The sequence below is a fragment of the Falco cherrug genome, chromosome 2, assembly GCF_023634085.1.
Source record: "Falco cherrug isolate bFalChe1 chromosome 2, bFalChe1.pri, whole genome shotgun sequence".
Classification (NCBI taxonomy): domain Eukaryota; kingdom Metazoa; phylum Chordata; class Aves; order Falconiformes; family Falconidae; genus Falco; species Falco cherrug.
Genome location: NC_073698.1, coordinates 116,635,099 through 116,656,608, shown reverse-complemented (window position 1 = coordinate 116,656,608; position 21,510 = coordinate 116,635,099). Strand labels below are relative to the sequence as shown.

General features: G+C 41.4%; 1 protein-coding gene across 2 annotated transcripts; it reads left to right on the top strand.

Annotated features, from left to right (window-relative positions):
* The first annotated feature begins 792 nt into the window (after positions 1 to 792).
* NSUN3 (NOP2/Sun RNA methyltransferase 3) lies at positions 793 to 19,887 on the top strand. Of its 2 annotated transcripts, XM_055702610.1 has the most exons (7): positions 822 to 945; positions 1,682 to 1,760; positions 1,979 to 2,083; positions 3,714 to 4,057; positions 5,676 to 5,830; positions 6,299 to 6,420; positions 19,236 to 19,887. In XM_055702610.1, the coding sequence occupies exons 3-7, from the start codon at positions 2,070 to 2,072 to the stop codon at positions 19,504 to 19,506; spliced, it is 906 nt and encodes a 301-aa protein (XP_055558585.1). In that variant the 5' UTR covers positions 822 to 945; positions 1,682 to 1,760; positions 1,979 to 2,069; the 3' UTR covers positions 19,507 to 19,887. The 2 variants fall into 2 exon arrangements, with proteins under 2 accessions (XP_055558584.1, XP_055558585.1); XM_055702609.1 differs by lacking the exon at positions 1,682 to 1,760 and having other exon boundaries at positions 793 to 945; positions 1,979 to 2,088.
* Positions 19,888 to 21,510: the final 1,623 nt, after the last annotated feature.

Sequence of the window (21,510 nt, the reverse complement as noted above, 5' to 3'; positions counted from 1 at the left end):
GAGCAAACTGGCCGTTTCCACAGGGGTTGTTCTTCAGCTGGGGGTGTCGGCAAATGCTGATGGATGCGCCAGTTTTGCGGGAGGGGAGGGGGTGGCTGTTTCGCTGTTGCGATGGTTGCAGGCAGGGATGGCTGGTGGGGCAAGATGCCCTTGCTCAGAGGGGGGGTTGCAGGTCCCGGCGCTTCTGTTGGGATGAGGGACTGCCCGAGCTCGGCACAGCTTCAGGTTGTAGTGCTGCTCACTCAGTTTGGTGGTTCTGGTGGCCGTTCCCCAGGAACGGCTCATCTGGAAATGCACCTAAGACGTTTGTGTGAATAATTGTCACATTTCTAGCCGTTTGTTTTCGTTGCAGTAGCAGCAGGGTGAGCTAGAGCTGGTCTAGCTCTAGGGTGTTGAGCAGCAGCCGGCCGCCTGCGCTCAGCCTGGGCTGGTGGGAGCTGTTAATTAGCAGAGGCCTGATGGTGGTGGCGTGGGTGGCAGCAGCACCTCGCACAGGCTCTGGGAATGAGGATCCATCTGTTTTATAAGGTGATAAACGGAGGGCCCAGTTGCTGCCTAAGCCCAGTTTGTCTCCTGGAGGAGGCAGGGGAGACTGGAGGACAGTACAGCCTGCCAAGGTGAAAAAAGGGAAATGGAAAGAGGAAAGGGGAGGGCAAGGAAGAAAAACCCCAAACCAAACCAAACCAAAAAACCGCAAAGCCACAACCAAACAACTACCGCAACACAAACCAACCCAAAGTAACTCCCACCAAAGAAACCAGCCCCCGGGCAGGGCCGGCGGGCCCGGGGGGCGCAGCTGCCCCGTCAGCCGCCAGGGGGCGCCGCGGTGCCCCGGCTCCGGCCATGCGGCTCCCCCCGCGCTCGGCGGCCCGGCTGCTGCCGCCCCCCGCCGGGGCCGCGCTCCTGCTCCTGCCGCGCTGGGCGGCCGCCCGCGCCCCGGGCCAGGTGAGGCGCAGCCGGGGGGCGGCCGGGGCCCTCCCCGGGGCGGGTGGGCTCGGGGCTGCACACCGGGCCGGGGTGGGCCTTGCCGCCGGGCCTTGCCTGCCGGCGGGAGCGGGAGGCCCGGCTGCGGGCCGGCGGTGGGTGCCCGGCGCCCCGGGGGGGTCGCAGCTGCAGGGGAGCTCGGCGGGGCCCGGGCCGGCTCTGCGGGCCCCTCCCCGGCTGCACCGCCGGGTGCGTGTCATGTTAACGCGCGTACCGGGAGGGCCCCGCGCCGCCGGGAGGGGAGGCCGGGCCCGCCGCCTGCCGCCGGGGGGGGGACGCGGAGACGCGCGGTGTGTAATTAACAAATGAAGGAACCGGAGAAGCGACTCGGAGCTTGGGGTGCCGCCTTCCGCCGGTGTTTGTGCGGGGGCTGCAGCAAGCCCTGCGGAGCGGAGCCCCGCACAGCCGGGCGTTTGCCTTCGGGGGTTCCTTCTGAGCAGCACAACTTCGAAGCCAAACTTTCTTCCTCTCCGTATCCAATACAAGATTTCCATAAATTAAAAAAAAAAAAAGCGTAACCAATTTTTTTCCCCCTTACTCTTGAAGTATATTAGCTATCGCAGTGCTTTGCAGCTCAACTCCAGCTGAATTACACAAGGATTTAAATTAATTTCTTCCTTTTATTTAACTACATGGGTACAACGTGGCGGTGCGTGGTTGCCATCACACCTTGCTTATTTTGCTCCTGGTGTACCAGGGTCCCAGGAACCATGGTATGAGCACAGTGGGCGCGGAGAAGGAGTAGTATCAGCAGGTTCTGAATAACCTTTTTGCAGGTAGGGACGAAGAGAGCGTGCTCGCTCAGCTTGTTTGTTCTCTGTGACATTTCTGTTACATCCTGATCACCTTTGTGGTGTGACCTGGATACTTGAGCATCCTAGTATCAGTAAGTTGTTTTAAATTGATAAAATCTTCTTTTAAGAATTCTAGTGAGAAGAAGGGAGGGTTCCATTTGTTTGTCTTTACTACTTTTATCTTCCTTTTCTCTCTGAAGCTGGAAAATAAAACAAAGGGGAGAATTGAAAAGCAGATTTGTCAAGTTGTTCTGGATCATTTTGAGAAGCAGTACACAACGGAACTGGGAGATGCATGGACCAGGGTCAGGTCTGTTTTTTCGGAGAGATGGGGGAGGGAGGGGAGAGGGGGAAAGGTTCTGTTATTTTTTTAAGTGCTTCATAAAATAACTTTTGAAAGAGTCAACTGTAACTTTGTTGTAACAACAGTAACAACTGTAAAAAAAAAAAAGACTGTAACAACTGCTTCAGGTTTTTTCCAGTTTAGAACTAGCATAAAAGCATGAAATAACAGAAGTCTAAAACTTGGAATTTTTTAGGGTTTTTTAGTTGAGATGTTTCTTTTGGCATGTGAAGTTTCTGTTCTCCTGTATGCATATGCACTGCAAGGAGACTACCATCTTATGTGTTTGTGACTGTTTTGTAAAAACATGGTCCAAAAAGCATCCTTTTATATTTAACAGCTGCTGTTAGTGTTTTTTCTACAGCTTTATAGTATCTGGAGAAACTGGGACAAAGATGTTAGAAGTACATCCCCTGATTTCTTTCCTTAGAGGAGATTGAATATTAACGCCATGTACTGAACAGTCTGTCACTTAATTTGGGCGTTGATCCCGCAGCCGCTAAAGAACTGGCTGTGGTACTGAGCGAAGACGTCTTCCCTTCCTTGCTCGCAGGGAAGCCAGCAGAAGAGCCCTTCTGGAGAAGTGCCTTGCTTAGCTTATATACTTTTCAACAGGAGTTTGAACAAAAGCAGTTGACTTTGACTTCAAGTGCATGACAAGTGCTCCCGTCATCAGTGCCATGTTATTTGGAATGAAAAAGCATCTTACGGGATCTTATGTGATCACAGTCTTGCAAACCATGTCGCTCCCGTGAGCGCCCTTTTTGGAGTAAAAAGTAGTTTAAAATAAGTGTCTCAGTTGTTTTAAGGAAAAGAAAAAGACCCATAGACATATAGCATTAGTTTAAGTGAATCAAATCAAAAACTCTTTTAGGTTGAATCAATGTGTATTTCATTTTTAGGCAACGAATGTTCCCGAGTAGTATTTTTTGAGACTAAATGAAAAAGTCCTGAGAGGAATTCAAATAGAAAATAGGGGAAATCCATGCAAGAAAGGTCTAAAAAAAGTTAACTGAAAAACAAACAAGCCTGTTCCTACCATATAAGCACTTCTTTTTGACTGTCTTCCAGGAATATTTATTAGTTTAATTTCTTCTGGCCCAGTGTTTGCAGAACTTACAAGGAAATTTAGAAAAAAAACACATGTAAAACCTGCATATTATGGTGTTGGCTGGAATAACCGTTGCAAAGCCAATGTGATTCTTTTTGTTGCAATATTTACAACTAATATTTCAGTTGGTCTTTGTCCCCAGGGAAATACTTTATAGTCAGGAAGAGCATCACCCTTCATCATTTATAACTTCTGCAGTTGTTTTGCTAAAGAATTAGGAAAACAGAGAACATCTTGTTTCAGAAGAAGTTAGTGCCTTAAGTACAATAATTAGAGAAAATGGTGGCTTGATTTTTCTCTTAAAATTATTTACCTGCATACTTTTCTTAATCTTATCTAATCAAAATATTTCCTTTTTGATTATACTGGAATCATCCAATGGTGAGATTGTTATCCTTACATAAGAAAAGGCTTCCTGTGCTGTGGAATGCTAATTTTATTTGTCAAGTTCTTAAATAGCTTTTTTGGTTTTTCAATTTAGAGACGTACTCACATACCCATTGTGCTGGCAGTACGCCATTCTGCTTAACAAGTTCAGCCAGTCCGCTGAACTGGAGACCACCTTGCCTGCGAGGGGATATCATCCTGCCTTTCCAAGAAGTTTGCCCTATCTTCCAGCATCCTTTAAGTGTTACATCAGGAGAGCCCCTGGGAGATTCCCTGCACAGAAACACCAGGCTGGTAAACTGAAAGAGTATTATCTGCTGAACGCTGCTTCGCTGTTGCCAGTGTTGGCGTTAGAAGTGAAAGACGGGGAAGATGTTTTGGATCTCTGTGCTGCGCCGGGGGGTAAATCAGTAGCTATCCTGCAGTGTGCCTGTCCAGGTAACGGAGCGAGGTGCGCTTAGAAGCTGATCCCTGGCTCTGTGCCTGGGCCGTTTCAGTTGTGCCTGTTGTCTGTGCTAGATTTGGAATGGGGGCAAAACCAGAACAGTTTATATTCCAGGTAGTTCCATGCTGTTTAGTAAGATTTTTATGAAGTCTTTTCGCTTAAGAGGATGAAAAATATGGTAGTTAAAGTATAGGTTACTACAGACTGACAGACAAAAGTGAAGTACATTACATGTTTTTCTTTCTCCACTGGTTCCCTTATTGTTAATTCTTGAGAAGTTTCTTAAAATCACATAGATTTGTTGGTACGTGGAGGTCAGTAATCTGCAATCTTGCAATACTTGTACTTTTTTTTTTTTCTCCTCTGCTACCTCTCTGGCCAGTGCTGTGCAGTAGTATAAGTAAATTTAAGTTTACTGATGTAAAACAGAGCATAACAAATTAAATATGCAAGATCTAGGCAGAGGGAGAAAGGTTATGATGAGGAATTGGTTTGTATCAGTATTTGATAAGCTCTGTGCCTCAATCTACCTAGATATTGTGGAGGGGCACTAAGATAATCACAGTGTTTAGAAGGTAACAGCAAGCAGCCGCTCAGTTCTTCCAGGCCAGGGAGTAAAAGCAAGCTGTGATTGCTGTTTCCAAGTTTATATGTTAGCTTGGGTAGTAGTTGTCTCAAAATGTTCACAGCACCTTATGTTCTTACTGATTGAGACCATTACTATAACCACTAGCACCTGTTGATTCCAGCTGGTTTTCCTTCCCTCTTCTAGAGGAATGAGGTGATGCCAATGAGATAAATTAAGTATGGATTGTCCTTTCAAAAGATTTAGAATAATAAAAAAATAAACCAACAAAACACTCATCTCATGGCTGTTTCTGAAGATACCAAATTGTTGCTAAGAACATAAGATGTAAGGAGGTTGATTCTTAATATACCTCAGCAAATGCTAAAATGTACTGTATTGTGCGTGGCAAATACAGTGTAGGACATCCTGTGGAGATACGGAATTAGAAATTTTTTGAAATTAGAAAATAGGACTAAGAGAAAAAAATATCACGCCGTTTTTCTGGACTGGGTACAAGCAACAGCGGTAAGGGATAATTATTCTGGCTACATTGTTAAAAGTAAGTGCAACCAGAAGGCTTTTGTTAAAACACTTCTAGCTTAAATTTCAAATAAGGGATTGAACTGCTCGGCTTAGGATACACGAAACTGGTGTTTTATTTGAAGGCAGTTCGTTAATTAATAAAGGGCATGTACCTCATATAGGAGCCCAGAAAGGCATTTGGCACTGGTCTTTGGATATGGACCATGTTTAAAGTTGGTTTTATTGTGGAAGTCTATTGCTACAGGAAGTACTTACTACTAAATATTTATGGATTGTTCGGTAGGAGCATGTTGAAATTTACTCTTGTGTATAAAAATTCAGCAGTGTTATAAAATGTGCAATAACATAAGCAGGTAAGGTGTAAACTCTGTGGCAGTCATGGCAAAACAGTAGTACTTCTGAACTCAGTGTAAATCTTTATATTTGTAAAAAAAAATGGAAAACCAGAAATATTGGCTTTAGGGTGTTTAATTCTTTTTTGTTTGCTTTAATTCTCTAAGGTCAGTTTCACTGTAATGAAAACGATGATTTGAGGTCAACATGGTTGAAACAGACAATAGAATCCTTCATCCCAGATCCTTTCATTAACTTAATAATGATCACTAAAATGGACGGTACACAGATTGGAGATCTTAAGCCTGAATTATATGACAAGGTAATGTTATTACTTATTATAAAATTATATTTCTGCATTCTGCTTCTTTCTCTTCCTATGCTGTGCTCTTTTTAGTTTTCTTTTTGTTTTCTGGCCCCCACAAAAATATCTGACCTATCGAGGGGAACCAAGACCATTCGGCCTTGGTAGTGAATTCTGAAGACCTTGTAGCTGTGTTCTTTGCATGATGTGTACTTAGGAGTGGGGGGAACAAGTGAGAGCAATTCAGATAGAGAATACTTTTGGAGCAGTAATTTCTTATTCCCCACCCCCTGATAGAAACATCTCAAATAGTAATTAGATCATTTTTACCTCTGAACATGGACATAAAAAAAAATCAAATAAAAAAAGAAAAAGAACATGGAAAATAAAATGTTGTGTTTGCAAAAGTTGAGTAGATTTTTTTTGTACACAGTGTTCAGAAAGTATCTTGTGAATTGTCTTTATTTGCTCTTATTTATGGTATAGGTACTGGTTGATGCTCCTTGTTCAAATGACAGAAGTTGGCTATTCTCTTCTGATATTCAGCAAGCTACACTTAGGCTAATACAAAGGAAAAAGTTATCATCTTTACAATTCCAGCTGCTAAGGTGAGAAGTGCAAAGGAAAGCTATTAAGGGAGCTTTTCATAATTAAGAAAAATTACATGGGGGCAAGATTTGTCATGTTTAATAACCAAAACCAGGTTTCAGCATGTGAAAAGAATGTGAATAGTATGTTGTTGCAATGCTGTTTAGAAGAAACAGCTGGTCTAGGTTAATGTGAATATGGAAATTTGTATGGGGTAACATAAGCAGTAAGGCCCAGATGCTCTGCTACCTTACTGCTGTACAGTCCTCGTGAGTTGCTTATCCACGTATGTGTCCGTTTTCACATGACTCTGCACAGTCTGGTACCATATCAAAATATTTTTTGTAGGCACAGCTAAAATGGCTGTAGATATATTCCCCGGCTGGAGCAAAAAACATGTGCATTAACTTTTAGTAGTGTGGGGGTATTTTTTACTACCTGTGAAAATAGTCTGTAGACCTGCCCAGCTGGGCATTCTTCCCCACACTCCTTGTGGTGGTGGTGGTGGTGGTGGTGGTGATGCTTGTTCATAGAATTGTCCCTTATGGTTCTTTGTTACAGTCTTTTTAATAACTGAGCTGTAAGTCAAGACAGGTTACCTACCATCACTTAGGTCATTATTTAATGCTGCTTCAGAATTTGCTTTCTGGTCTGTTCATATGAAGAGTTTGAGTTGCCTATTGCACATTCTTACGTGCTGCTTGAATTTAGTACCTGTTTGACTATTTGTGGCCCAGAAAGACTACTGATTATAATTGATAGGGTAAAAAAGTAAAAGATTGTGGGATTTGGTGGGGGAGAGAGGATTGTTTGTTTATTTTTCAATAATAATCCAAATGGACGTCATTATGTATTACACTTTTTCACGATACCAGCCATAGGCTAGCATTTGTGAAAGGGTTTCAGACTCTACGGTTTTTCTTGTTGGGCAAAAAATAAAGCGACTTCCCAATAATACCTTCTAGACTTGAGTGTTTTTTGAAAAGAAACAGTCACATCCAAGTCCATCTGTCAAAGCAAATTGAGGGAAAAAATAACATATTACAAAAAAGAAAGAAAGTTTTTGTGGAAAGTTCCCATTGCAGCAGTTCAAGATAGTTTTGCATGACTTCCAGTTGAAAAAGGCCTAGCAGGAGCCAATGATTTATAACAGAAATATGAGTATCTTATTGCAGTAATGCATCATGTCACCCATTTCCTTTGAAGAAATCAATCACATTTAAAACACTGACCTGTTTCGGTTCTCCCTTTTCAATATTTGACATATAAAATGCAATTTGTGAACCCCTACCAAAAGAAAGCATATATCATGCAGAGAAATTTTGAGAATCTGCATAAATCATTCCAGATTGTAATCCTGAAGTGGAGAACTGATGACAGCATGAACCTTGTTTTTAAAGAAAGGAGAGGTTCCTGTCGGCCCAAATCAGATTTAATTAAATTATTATTAAATCAAGAACTTTGCTTTTGTTGAAAGTGTACTTTACTATAGCAACAGCAGTAAGAATTAGTTTTGTAAGGAGAAATTCTTTTGAAATGTAAATTGAAGTAGAAGGATGCAAATTTCAGTTTCATTGCTCAACATAGGTTGGAGTAGTTCTGTAGATCGACCAATCTATTGTTATGTGCACTGGATTTCTTTTCCCCCCGTCTTGTAAAAGATTTTGAATTGTCTGAAATAAATGGTTAGGTTCAAGTGTTAGAGGTTACAAGCGTTCTCAGTTAAAATATTTGATATATGCTTAGTAAATGGTATAGCTGTCCACAGTATTTTTATTGTGCCTTTTATCTGATCACTTTAGAATGAATTTCCAGTACTAAAGACATCTCAGATCCTGTGTCAGAAGGGAAAAAGGAAATGATAAAATGAGACCAGGAAAGGCTATAGGTGGTTCCTCCAAGTGCATTAGAATTTGGTGAAACTAAAATTGTGGAATGCTACCCTATTCAAGGCTTTGCTTTATGGCTACAGTGCCCAATTATAAATAAAATATTGAGTTTGAATCCCATCTCTGATACTTCCAGTTTAAATTCAGGAAGGCTGAACCTACATTGATCCAGCTGTGCTGCACCTTATGTGAGTCAGCTCATGCAGAGCTACCTCAGGTTTATCTGTTCAGATTACTTGGTACTTTATGCTCGTGGGCGTATCTCACCTTGCCTCCTGTATCTGTAAAACAAAAAAAAGTATAAAGCTGGAACCCAGCAATTTTGTTGAAAGTAGTTTATGTAATATTGTGTGATTTTAAGATGAAGCTTAAAAGTATGAGGACCAAGCATTATTGCTGTTCAGCAGTCGTATTAAATATAAGGATAACACAAAAATGAGAAAGATAAAATGCAAAGGGGAGTTCTATTTTCATTTCTATCAAGTGACACACAGCCCAGAATTTGAGTTTTCCTCTTTCTTAATTAAGGAGATGTTTCACTTGCAATCTTGTAATCTGTTTTTCTGGGTTTGGACATCAGAGAGGAAGCAGAGGAAGGAAAATTATTTTTTGCAACACAGTGTGATTTATTAAATACATAGAGGCTTCAAAGCATGAAGATCTGGAATAAGTATTGAAACTGGTGCAGTGATCTTCCTATGCCAATCTGAATAGAATCTGAAATGTAAATAAGGGGCATAAATTCTGACCAGCACATTTTGTAAGCAGTGAGGGCATCACTGATTTGAAGGAAATTGAGATTGTAATGTTTGTTAATACTAAAACCAAAGCATCCCCGCTGAGTGCTATAATCCGAGAACACGCTGCAAATCTTGTTATTATTCGGAGTGTTCATGCAGAAAACAAATTGCAAAGTAAGGAAGGAATGTTCAGTTCCTGATACTGAATGCTAGCACAAAATACAGTGGTTCCCATAAGAGAATTTACCAGTGTTGCCAGTTCTCAGATAGAAATTAAATTTTGGGTTAAACTTGAGTGCATAGTTACTTTTAAACTCTTATGGATGTCGTAATTATTCCTAGACCAGCTGCTGCTGCAGAAAGAAACTCTGTTAGGGTTCAGCTGAAAATAAATCCAACAGGATCCGATTTCGAAAACACAGCAAAGGCATTCAGACTACTGTAACATGACTGTACACAACATCTCTTAGTAATTAAACAGCTCTAATTGGTGGTTAATAGAGTTCTGGTTCACAGGAGCTCAGACTAGCTTTAAAAGATACACGTTGGCTGAGTTTCCTTTTTCACCACTTTTTTCCCCTAGTAGTTAGCTACGGGGGAGGTTGTTTTGAATACCTAAGACGTGCACACACAAAGTTAAGAGATTAGGGGGAATCTGGGGTGCATGAGAACTTTGAAGTATGCTTTGGGTTACTGGTGGCAAAGCAAGCCATACGAAACGGTTGTTTTCTTGGTTGATCTCTTTTGAGTTGTATGGTTTTTTTTCAGAACTCTGGATGGAGCATTAAACTTGGCTTGAGAAATCCAAAAAAAACCCTTTATTCTTCCTAGTTAACGAAATGTTTCAATCCCTATCTTACAAATACAAAGATTTTTTAAGGAACCACGTCTGGTTCTGTATAACATGCGTATATCTTTTTACAAACCCTATGCAAGTGGGGCACAGTAGTGAGATAAAAAGAACTTTTTTGCTTTGAATATCAGTTATAACATGGAATTTGAAATTGCTGATCTTGTTGAAGAAAATGTTACCAGAACTTTTGAGGTTATGTTGGGGTTTTTTTTCTTTCTCATTGAATAGTTTGGGCAGCAGGAGGGTTGTGCACATGCACTTGGAAAGAAAAATAAAACAAGAAAAACCTCCACCCAAATATTCGGAACCTGTTTTTCCGAATTAAAGGGTGCTTAAACCATTAGTTAATATCATATATCTAAGTAACCAGGTGTTGCGCAAGTGGCTTCATAAAGCTTTTGATCTGTTTGCCTTGCTGCTTCGGTCCCCGAGCAGACTGCTGAGCGTGCAGCCGCGCTGTGCGCTGGATTAGCGGTCTGCACCCATGGGAAGTTGGCAGGTTGACAGTTTTCCTCGAGTTATCAGGTAGAATTGGCAACCGAAGTCTCTAAAGGTTAATCTACATGACACAGGACCTGCTTTATTTTCTCCGGTCCAGACCTTTGGAAATATATCTTACTTAGAATAAACATTAAAACTTCTGTTGGAAAGGTAGGATGCAAATGTAACAAACCTTAAGTTACAAGCTGCTCTGTGTTCTCTGGTATGTTAAAATTAGTTACATGGTTTTATAGAATATATATAGTCATAGATTTATTTGTTGAAAAAGAGTCTTTTTCACATAGCGTATAGTAAATGCTACAATTTGCTAGAAAGATCCCAATTCTCCTCTTCCCGCTTTCGGTGTCACCTTTATATTTTCACTGAAATGTAGTTTTCTACATGTACCTAGAAGAGGAACTGTGAGCTCTTAATTGTGGGGTTTGGGTTTTTTTTTTGTTGTAGAGTGAAGGCAAAAAAAAATTTTTATAACTATGCCATCATATATTTAGTATATGGTACCACTGTACCATTTCTGCTTTGATTTAGACAAAAGCCTTTATAGCACATAGACATGTAATGATGAAGTAAAAAGATACTCGGAATTAGCTAGTGGTCCTGTCCAGGCCAAGTGATTCAGTTTTCTTTGTGACTTGCTACTGATGAAAAAAATCTCAGCTGTTAATGTTAATTGCAAAGGCAAGGAGAGCCAGTGTCTTGAACATTTAAAAAAAATTACTGTTATAGAAGTTGCTTGAATTTTAGTGTCAGGCATTGAAAGGATGGCAGGGCTGAATGTTGGGGCGGGGAGGAGAAGCACAAGAGGGTCCCCCCAGAAACACGGCAGCTGTCTTGTGCCACAGGTTTCTGTCCCGGCATGTGCTGGATTCCTGCACAGGAGCTCCCTGGGTGTTCAGGGGCGTTTTAGAGTGACACAAAGGAATTCTGAACCACGGTACTGGAGCTGAGGAAAGAAGTGCATGCCATGTTCTGTGGACAAGGGAAGAAGGCATGTAGAAAAGTGGAGGAAATCTTACTGAGGATTATTTCATCACACTACTCATCTCTTTCCCTGGAATTTTTCCCTTTGCTCCTCTGTAGCTGACCATTTAATACACTTGTTATTCATAACTGTCTAATCCTTTAACTCCACTGGGAACTTTTTAGATTTGCAACTGTTCCACTAGCAAATCTTCTGTGGGTTATGTGAATGATTCCTCCTTTAACGACTTTCTATCTTAGAAAAGCCAAATAGTTTATATAGGCTGGGAGCCCCAGGCTCCAAACTGGGCATGCTGTCCTGGGCGCCTTGCTGTGCAAACCGTGTTCCCTCTCTGTGCATCCTTGCCCCCGCTCCAGGTGAAACGGTTATATAGCTGCTCCCTGGACAAGGGGACTTGGGGTTTTGTTCCAATTTCAAGTCCTTGAATGTGGCACGTTTGTGCTGTGCCATTCCCCAAAACACTGTTGGTTATGTTAGTGGAGGTACGAGTCATTTTACTCAGTTTTTTAGACTCGTGGTTGGTTTGAATTTCTTCACGGTGAGTGCATGCTGTGGCCATTGTTGTGGCTCGATGTTGTCTTCCATCAGAGGTGTTAAAATAAATAGTTTCTGATTTTAAGTACTGCCTGGTTCCTTAAGCCTTTGGCAGTGCCCTGTGAGTCAAGTCCCTTACAATATGTTGCAAAACCAAGTTTATTGAATTAATAAATAACTGCACGAATAAACAAATAAACTACCCAGCAGCTAGACATTTGTTTGGGGATTACAGATTTAAATTAGAGCACAACTTTTGCTTTAATTCCACCTCCAGTCCTTTCTATGTGTACCCGTGTTTCATAAGCTGTAAGGAAGAACAACACAAACTGTGTGGCAAAGTCTGTAGTGGGCTTCAAAGGTCTTTTGTTCTCCCTTCTGTAGCTGAGAAGGTTCTGCTTGGTTTATGTATGTTTCTCTTTTTGCAAATAATAAGTTTTAAGTTGGGCAGAGGGCTGGACCTCTGAGAGTATATGAGGTACGAAGGTAATTCTGGGATGACTAAAACGATGGAACGATTGAAGGTTTGTCACAGTGGACTACCTGTGGCTGCTGGAGGCTAGCCAGCTAGAAGCAGCCTTGCTGATAAAATGATGCTGAGTGTGTGAAGACCCAGCAGGCCAGCACGCGGGGCAGCTGCAGCGTTGAGAGTGGAAGCAAGATTCATAGGTGTTGCATTGGCACTTGTGGCCCTGAAGTGTGAGAACAGGAAATAAACCGATCTGTTCCCATGAGAGAGGCGCTGCAGTCCTGGTGTTGCAAAAGATGTCTCACAGCCCCGGTTAATAGCGTGAGTATTTCAGAAGTCATCACGCATCAAAGGAGAAAGCCTGATAATGTTAACCAAAGGTTTGATCTTTGCTGTGTAAGAATTGAATATTATTGGCTATCCATATGTTATTTATAAGAATTTTCAGGACAGATTTTGGCTACAGCAGAACAGGGGGGGTTTGGGGGGTTTGGTTGGTTGTTTTTTGGTTGTGTGGGTTTTTTGGTGGTTATGCCCCCTTTTACTTACAGTCAGTCTAGTGCTGAAAAAAAGCAGTTAGGTCACTTCATGTTTCTCCTGTTGCTACTGTGTTATTCTGAACTGCAGAGTCTCCACCACAGGAGCACAAGGAGTACATGCTTGGGGTATGGAGAGAATACTTCAACTAGTGTCTCTGTCTCCTGTGCACCTCTGTCACCACCCATCACAAAGAATTAGAAAATTGGTATTTTGACCAAGGAGGCATTTCCTTATCATTTTGGCTCGGTTTGGATAAATACAAGTAAAACCTTTTAACGTGCAGGCCATATTACCACAATGTATCTGGACTCTTGTAAGAGGAAGAAAGAAACGTGTGGTATCTTTAGTCAATAAAAATAATAGGATTGAGGATAAAAGCAAATGCATCTTGAGATGCTTTGTTTCTTGAATAGGTTATGAAAGGGTTGACCGTTTTTATTCTGATCAGACATTATCTCATGTATTGAGCAGAAATACATCCCAATTGCCAAGAGATGGCACTGTTGAAGTGTTGTATTATTTTAAAATTGCCCTAAAATATGTGTAATCTTTTTGCTTTAATAGTGAAAATGGTTGAATGATTAACACAATTAATGCTGACCCTTCCAATGGCATGCAACGTAAACCCAAGCACAGGAGGAGTAGGTTGGACATGCAGGTGCTAGCTGTAGTATGAAATATATATTTATTGTCTGCCTATTTTTAAAAGGATGTTTGAGACACCGAGACTTTTAGAATGAACAAAATGTCACCCTGTCACGTTTAATTTTCTGTAAGTGTGAAAAATCCTCTTTTTGGGTTATGGCTAACAACATTTTACTTGCATGTAAGAGTGTTTTGGTTTTAGAAGTTCTCATGTGGCTCTGGACTGGTCTTTTTACACTGAGCTATTAAATAATAATAGTGCTGTGTTTTCGCTAATTTATTGTTAGCATAGTCTCCATTGTTAGGTTTAAAGTTACTCTTGGGAAATAAACTAAATAAAACTCCTTTAAAATAATATATTTCTTTAAAAAAATCTAATCCAGTACTCTTGTAATATGAGGTGTTAGATTGCTGTAAATCATCTTCTGTACATCTGACTTCCATAGCACAATATGTAAAACCTAATTTAAAACGAGGAGGGGAGCAGTCTGCATGTGTTGAATTGTTTCAGAGTTCTTCCTGAACGGGGTGAACATCAGCCACCCTTTTTTTTGGATTACAGATGTGTCTTGCACTAATGTGGTGGAAAGATTGAAGTGTGGATTCAGTGGCTATAAACTGATTATGTCAGTAGTTCAAAGCAAGTGTGGAGAAGCATCCCACAAGTTTCTACAGAATAATGTGCCAGTGAATCTCACACTATCTGCAGTTTTCCAGCTATTGGAATTCCAAGCTATTGATGACATTTTCAAATCATCAAAATTTTAGACTGTTTGATGTCACTGAAGTCTCCTAAGCTGCGATCTGCTGATACATACTACAGTTGTGTGCAGAACCCCAGAGAAGAGCTGACTTTATTTTTTTCTTTGATTTAGCATGTACGTTGTCTTGTAATGTGCAATAGTACTTGCAGTTCTGTAATGTAATTACTACTTTTGCACACCATTTGGTGTCATCTCCTGGAAGAACTAACCTTGGAGATCTTGTATATAGGCCATCATACCTGATCAAACAGGCATGGCAATGGATTGTCATGCATTTCACTGATTTTAGGCTTTTCTGCTGTGCCTTGACTATCTTACGGCGCTAAAACAGTAACCTCACACCTGCAGTGGTGTAGTATGATAGCATGCAACAGAAAAGCTTGAATTACACATATCGGGTGCCGACAATGGTGCTGCTTTAGGGTCTTGATTGCAAGTACTAAAGCAAACATGGTTGTAGGGAAAAGGGAACAAGTCATGAGTATCCCTTCAGGAAAAGTTTTTTGAGCTTTTAATATTTGCTCTTATGCTTCTTTATATGAAGCTTGAAACTCTGCAATATTAGTGCCTCTAACATGTAAAATTCATTATGGTAAATGTACATGCCTGAATCTAAAATTAGGAAATTAAGTACAACTGGATCTGTATTTAAACTGGAAGTTGTAGTTCTTTAATAAACAGGAACGTGGTCTGTACCACTGAGAGAATAACTGCAGATTAATTAACTTTAAGTAATGTATTTTATTTTTAAACAATGGATCATAATAAGAGGAAGGTGAAAAAATATTTTAGGGTCGTTTGCCCTAGCCTCGTTTTTAATCGTTCCAGATTTAGAGACCATTTTTGGAAGTTACAGGGTACCTTATAAACAGGCACCAGATTCTTTCAGCTAAGAGCTGACCTTACACTAAGAATTTGGTGTGAGGATAATCAAGATACCAAATGTAAGAGGAATCTTAAGTTCTTAGCTGATGCAGTCATAGTAGCAGTGGGGGGTCCTGTTAAGTGTCCGTTAGTTATACTACAGCTCCGACCCATCCCTTGGATAAGCTTGCTTCCCTCCATTGGTTACAGAGGAAGATTAGTTTCTTAAATTACTTGAACAAATTCTCTTTTGAACGAATTCTCTGTCGTGCTGATGACGGGGGGACCAAACTCTGTGAATCTGCTTAGCCCAGCATGGTATCACCCTGTGACTTTGAGCCCAGCACTACTTCACTTTGAATTTTGCAGCTCGGTGCAGGTTTATCAAAAGCCAAGCACGGTTTAATCAAGGATGGCGTTCGGTTGACTTTGAACACAGCCACTGAAACAACTGTTGCTGCACTTGACAAGATGGATAGATACATTGATTAACCTTGCAGCATAAAGTAATCCTCCTTAGATATTTTAATTCATAACTTGGATTCAGAATAAAGATAACTGCACTAGGCAGCCTGACCTTTTTGGGTCATGGGCCGGTGAAGATTCCCAAGCTAAGGAGGCTTAGATTTAGGGGGGGGGGTTAATGTGAGATTTTCGGGATTTCATTCAGAAGAATCCTGTGCTGCTCTTCCCTCTGAATCACTGCCCCAGTGACAGTTGCAGGAGCGTGGTGCCTTTGAAAGTGTTTTCTTGAATGGTTGTTGCTTTATATATGGTAAGAAAAGGACACTTCCCAAGTGTCTAGGCTGTTAATCCTGTAAGCTGTAGCTATATTTACTTTCTTGCTATATCCCTTTGCCTTTTACCTTTTCCACTTTTACATGGTAGGAATACCTTCTCACTTGTTTAAATATTCACATAGAATCCATCTTACAGGTAGGAAAGCAGTTGCCATTATCTGCGGCTGTGGGTAAAGTTATCATGCTAAAAGTACATCCTGATTGTTATGCAAAAACACTTTCACATTTTCAAGCCAGCTAGCTGTCCTTTCCTGGCTGGGCATTCCTGTATGCATGGAAATGGTGTAGCTGGAGGGCGAAGCTCCACGACAAGGAGTAAAGTAGGTGATTTCTAATAATACTGTGAAGATCAGCTTACCTTCATGAGAGCCCATTTAGACTTCAGCCCTGTTCACTTCGAATTCCACTGTGAAAGCTAGAAAGCAACTCTTTGCGGGGGGGGGGGGGGGGGGGGGGGGCAGGAAAATGGTTTTATGTTTTCCGGAACTGGTGTGAGGTCAAGGAGACAAGGGATTAGAAGGTTGTACGTTCCTGTTCTGCTTTACAATAGTTACCGTCCCGTATCTGGGCTCTCTGTGGTTGCTCGGACCAGCCAGAGAGCAGCCCTGCCCTTTGAAATGGACGGCGGGACGGGAAGGGAGCTGGAGAGACGCGGGGGCAGCCTGGAGCAGCGCGTCCAGTGCTGGTGCTCTTGTAGCCTGCTATGGAGCGCCTGCGTGCTGGGGTGCAGAGGGGAAGAAGGATGTGCTGGGGTGCAGAGGGGAAGAAGGATGTGCTGGGGTGCAGAGGGGAAGAAGGATGACTATCCGGAGGCAGGCAATTCAAATGCGTGCTGGTAACTCTATGAAGTTTTAGAAAATGAGATCTGGAAGGGACATTAGGATGGCACCTGCTCTGTTGTACTGTCTCAGGGTGGCATTGTAGATTTTTTCCTATATCAACCTGTGTCTAAAACGTTCTCAAACATTTCTACAGCCTCTCAAAAGCTGCTCAAGAGGTCTGAGAGAAGCTTGTGGGTTCGTGATGGCTTTAGTTAATTTTGGAAGTATCCTAGAATGGGTCCATTACGCCCAGTTAAACTGAAAGTATTCAGACTATCAAAGTACTCTGTAACCTGCTCTTTACCTATAAGAGGCTGAACTTGAACTGCTCACTCACTTAGGCTAAATGTGCTAGCCATCTGCTCACTCTCCATCTTTTTACTGAAGATTGATACAACAAAGGCATTAAGCACTGATTTTTCTTTGAGCATCATCAGTTGAGAGGGCTACGCTAAAATTGGAGTAGTATAGATTCCAGTAAAATACGTACTTGGCTTGCTGATTAATGTAACCGAGATTCATAGAAGAAACGAGCGTGATAATGTGTACTCTCCCCAGAGAAACAGACGGGGTATGATATGCAGGAGTTTTCACCTGGGAAGGTGAACGGAGTTGTATTATCTCTGGCTGAAACAGTCATTTTTCCTGGTGTTTCCTCATTATTTCAGACAGGACTTTCAGAATAGCTTTGATCTGTGATCTTCTTTGATCCTGCTTGTGATTAGGCTTTTCTTTATTGATTCTTTTCCTGAAAAGGCCCAATCCAGTTAAAACGACTTACCTTTTTCCCCTTCTATTTTCTTCTTTTCTTTTTTCTACTGTTTTTGTTCAGATATCACCCTTGGCAAGTCCTCAGCCTGTCTCTGGAGGAATGGCTCTTTCAGTGGCATTGTGTTTGTTTATCTGGGCTCGGAATCAGGTTCACTGATCGAACAGTGTTTGGGGGATGCACACCTCAACTGGTTTGAGGATATGTTGTGCGTTTGGGGTTTTTTTCCCATAGATTTTTTTTTTTTTCCTAGGGGGCAGGGGAAGGCAATGCAGTATTGTCAGTACTATCTACCAATCTAGGATTATTCAGTGCCTTTCCATACAGCATGACTCTGTGTGTCATTGTGCTCCCCAAATCCATGCTTCCAGTATCTGCCCTGCCCTCGTGCACCCGCTGAATTCCCCGTGACACACCTGCAGTCCCTCGAGTGTCTATCTTGTGCTCTCTCTGATACTCACAAGCTGAGTAACAACATGCACTTGGCAGATTCTCTTTGTTTTAAACAAAAGAAGTTTTTTTTAGGGAACAATTGTATTTTAGTGTATTATTTGCTTCAGCGCAGTAGTATCTGTTTTCCAGAAGCAGCGATGTGTCTGAATATTAGCTTACAGCTCAGTCTTCGAGCCGTTATGTCCTTGAAGGCTCCAAAGTGTATGATTAAAAGGGATTATCTTAAGAGAGCATTTTAATGGCAAGTGAACCTTTAGTGCAGCTGCTTCTCTCTGTTATGTGGTGGTACCAGATTTGAAGAATGCTCTTCTGTGGTGCCAGGTGTAGGAATTTTCTCCTTACTCTTAATTTGCAGTAGGTGAATATGGATGACATATCTCATTTCTCTACTCTCACAGGTTATATTTTATCTGTCTGAAAAAGGGCCTTGCAGGTCTGTTTTAGTGGCAAGTAAAAAAATGAAAAGTTTGTTTCAACTCAAGTTGAAACTTCAAAGTTTGTTTCAACTTCAAGTGGGGAAGTGAAAAAGAACCTCTGTTCTGTCTGTCTACCAGTAGTCATGAAGCTTTCAGGATACTTGAAATCTTAAGCCACTATTTTGCCTTTTAGTCAAAATTTGTCAACAGGTAAAGGGCACATAAACAAACGGTATGGTCCGATACATCACACTTCATTAAGAAATCCGGTTGAAAAGTAGTGGCTCAGTGAAACCCCCGAGTTCTCTTACCTGCTAAATAAGCTGCAGGATTTGCAGAAATGTTGGTAGAATTACAGCTCAGTAGTTAGTTTGGGCTATTACTGCAGTTGGACATTCTGATACTTGTTCTGCAAGCAGCTAGCTAAGTATCTAACTAGCACTTTTGATGTGGTGTAACCCATTTTGTATGCACAGTTGTAGCATTTCCACAGTTGTGCTGCGCATATGAATGTTTGAAGTATGTACTGCAGCTCTGAATGGATGCTGCTTTCTTTGTGTCACTGTTCTATAAAAAATACCTTCTGTTAACTGAGAATGAATTAGTAAATGAGAAGGGAAAAATGCATTGCAGGTAGTTTCCTGAACTGTCAATTATATACTGTTAAGATGCTTTGATTATGTTATTTATCTTTATGCCTATTTGTAATGCTAGATTTGTAAGTCTTCTCATGTTCCGCCACCCCCAGTATGTTGCTTCTTACTTTGAATTTTTTTTTTTTTATGTTATTTGCAGGTCTGCTATTAAAGCATTGCGTCCTGGTGGATCACTGGTCTATTCTACGTGCACTCTCTCAAAGGCAGAAAACAGTGATGTGATAAATCTCGTTCTAAATTCCTGCAGTGATGTTATGCCTGTAGACATAAGTGAACTGGCCACAGCTGTTTCTCAGGAATTTGCTTTTCTCAGTGGTATGCAAAAGCATGAACTTCTGGTTCTCCCAGAGAAAGGGAGAGCGTGGGGTCCAATGTACGTAGCTAAATTAAAGAAAATTTCGTCTGTCTGATGCCTGTTAGTTTTTTATAAGCGATATGTGATAAATTAATATTCCTAGTACCATATGTGTATATGAACGTGTCCAAGGGAACTGAATTTAGAGTGTTGCAGTTTGGTATCAGCTGCTGCCTGATCAAAAGGAAGCTAGACACCTGATTTTGTTTAACTTAAAATACTGAATGTGTCTTCAAACGTGGACTTGTGGGCCTCTGTGAAGTCCTTATGAAGTCAAGGGAGCTTTGTATTGTTTTCAAGGTGATGCTCTTAAATGGATTTTTGTCCTGGAATAGGGGCCTAATGTGATGGGTTTTGCACAGGTTTTTTGGGGTTTTAATTTCTAATTTGGTTTTAATACAGTATGGTTTAAAATAAATGGTTTCAATGGTCTGAAGTCAAGGAGCTCCTGCATTCTTTCTGAAACACATATAGAAATCTGTTTTTCTGTAGGAATCGATTTGTATGCAGAGTCTGTCATCTTAAGCACTGACTATTCCAAGCACTGGCAAAACAGGTTTCATATTTGCTAAGTTGTTTACTGGTTAAAAATTGCCTTTTGTTTACAGTTTGCAAAGGTCAGTGGCTGTATCGACACCAACTTCTTCTTTTTTTTTAATATTTTTATATTTTTGAGCTTACAAAAATACAATTTGAGAGAGTAAATTATGTTGAAATGTCCTTAAAACAGGAGATTTAGATGTGTTTAGCTTTGGTACTCAGTTCGTGGCATGATGCAGTATATCCAGCAGTCTCTAGAGCACATATTTGAAACAGAAGCAGAATGATTAATAACCGCAATAATAGCACAGTATTCGGAGAGTTTTGTTACGTAGTGACAGTCACGACAAGCAGAACGGACAATCTGGAGTTAAGAAATGAGAGAAGAAATACTACATGGATTCGTCATGTTGTATCTGTGGTGTGTGAGGGAAGAGTGGCAGTGAGAAGGTGTACTGGTGGTGTTTGTAGGTTCCTCAATTCTGCTCCACAATGCTGTGGATATAGACATGTGTGCACGTGTTCACGCATATGCACGTGCCCTCTACATCTTCCTGTGCCTATCAGTGGATCATGTAGTGGGGTATATATTAGGTCAGATGCTTGTCTTGATGTAGAATGGACCCCTTTCATCCCTCTCCGAGCAAGGAGTCCTTTCCCTGATAGAAGCATATAATAATTGCTTTTTAAAGAATCGTGGTTTGTTTTCTAGTAGATGCGTGGCTCATGGAAATGTGTGTGAGACTGTGTACATATATATATATCTTTCATATGTTTTGTGTGTACGTATTTGAATATATGTAATTGCACATTTTTTGCAATCACAAATAGGACTCGTTAATGCAGGTTTTTGGTTGGGGTTTTTTCTGAGTACAAAAGAACATCAGCTTGTAAATACTTGTTGACAAAGGCAGGAATAATGTTGGTTGCGTGAGGCCATCTTTAAGGAGCTCCATGTAAGCATGCTGGAAATGCAGTAAACTACAGATTCTCCAGTGATTCTGTTGCCATGAGCTCACACGTACTTATTACAACCGTGACTGAACTGCCTTTTGTCTCTGAAAAATTCAGTTGACTTATCACTGCCTTTATTCTTTGCTCACCTTGTGACGCCGATGGGGCTCGACTGCGTTCACAGCGGTTCTGGCGGTACACCCGTGGTCGCAGAGCACTTGACATTTGTTCCTGCTCTGAACGTTGTGGCTGCGGGGAGGGTCCTGGCCGTAGCATCTAGAGCAGTGAGAGGGCAGCGCTCAGAAGAACGGCCCCTGAACTGAAGAAAATAGTAGTTGCCTAAAAGCAGATGCTGATCATGAGCAGTAGCTTTGGTTCTTCAGGCTTCTGTGATGAAGAGGGGGATGGGTTAGGCAATTCGCCCTCACAACAGTGTCTCGCCGCTGCACCGTTTGCTGCAGGAACTAAAGCATGATGTACTCTGCCCCATCGGTGCGTGAGCTTCCACCGTTATCACTTCCCCTTACTTTGTGATGAAAAATGTTTGAGGTGCCCCTGTAGTCTT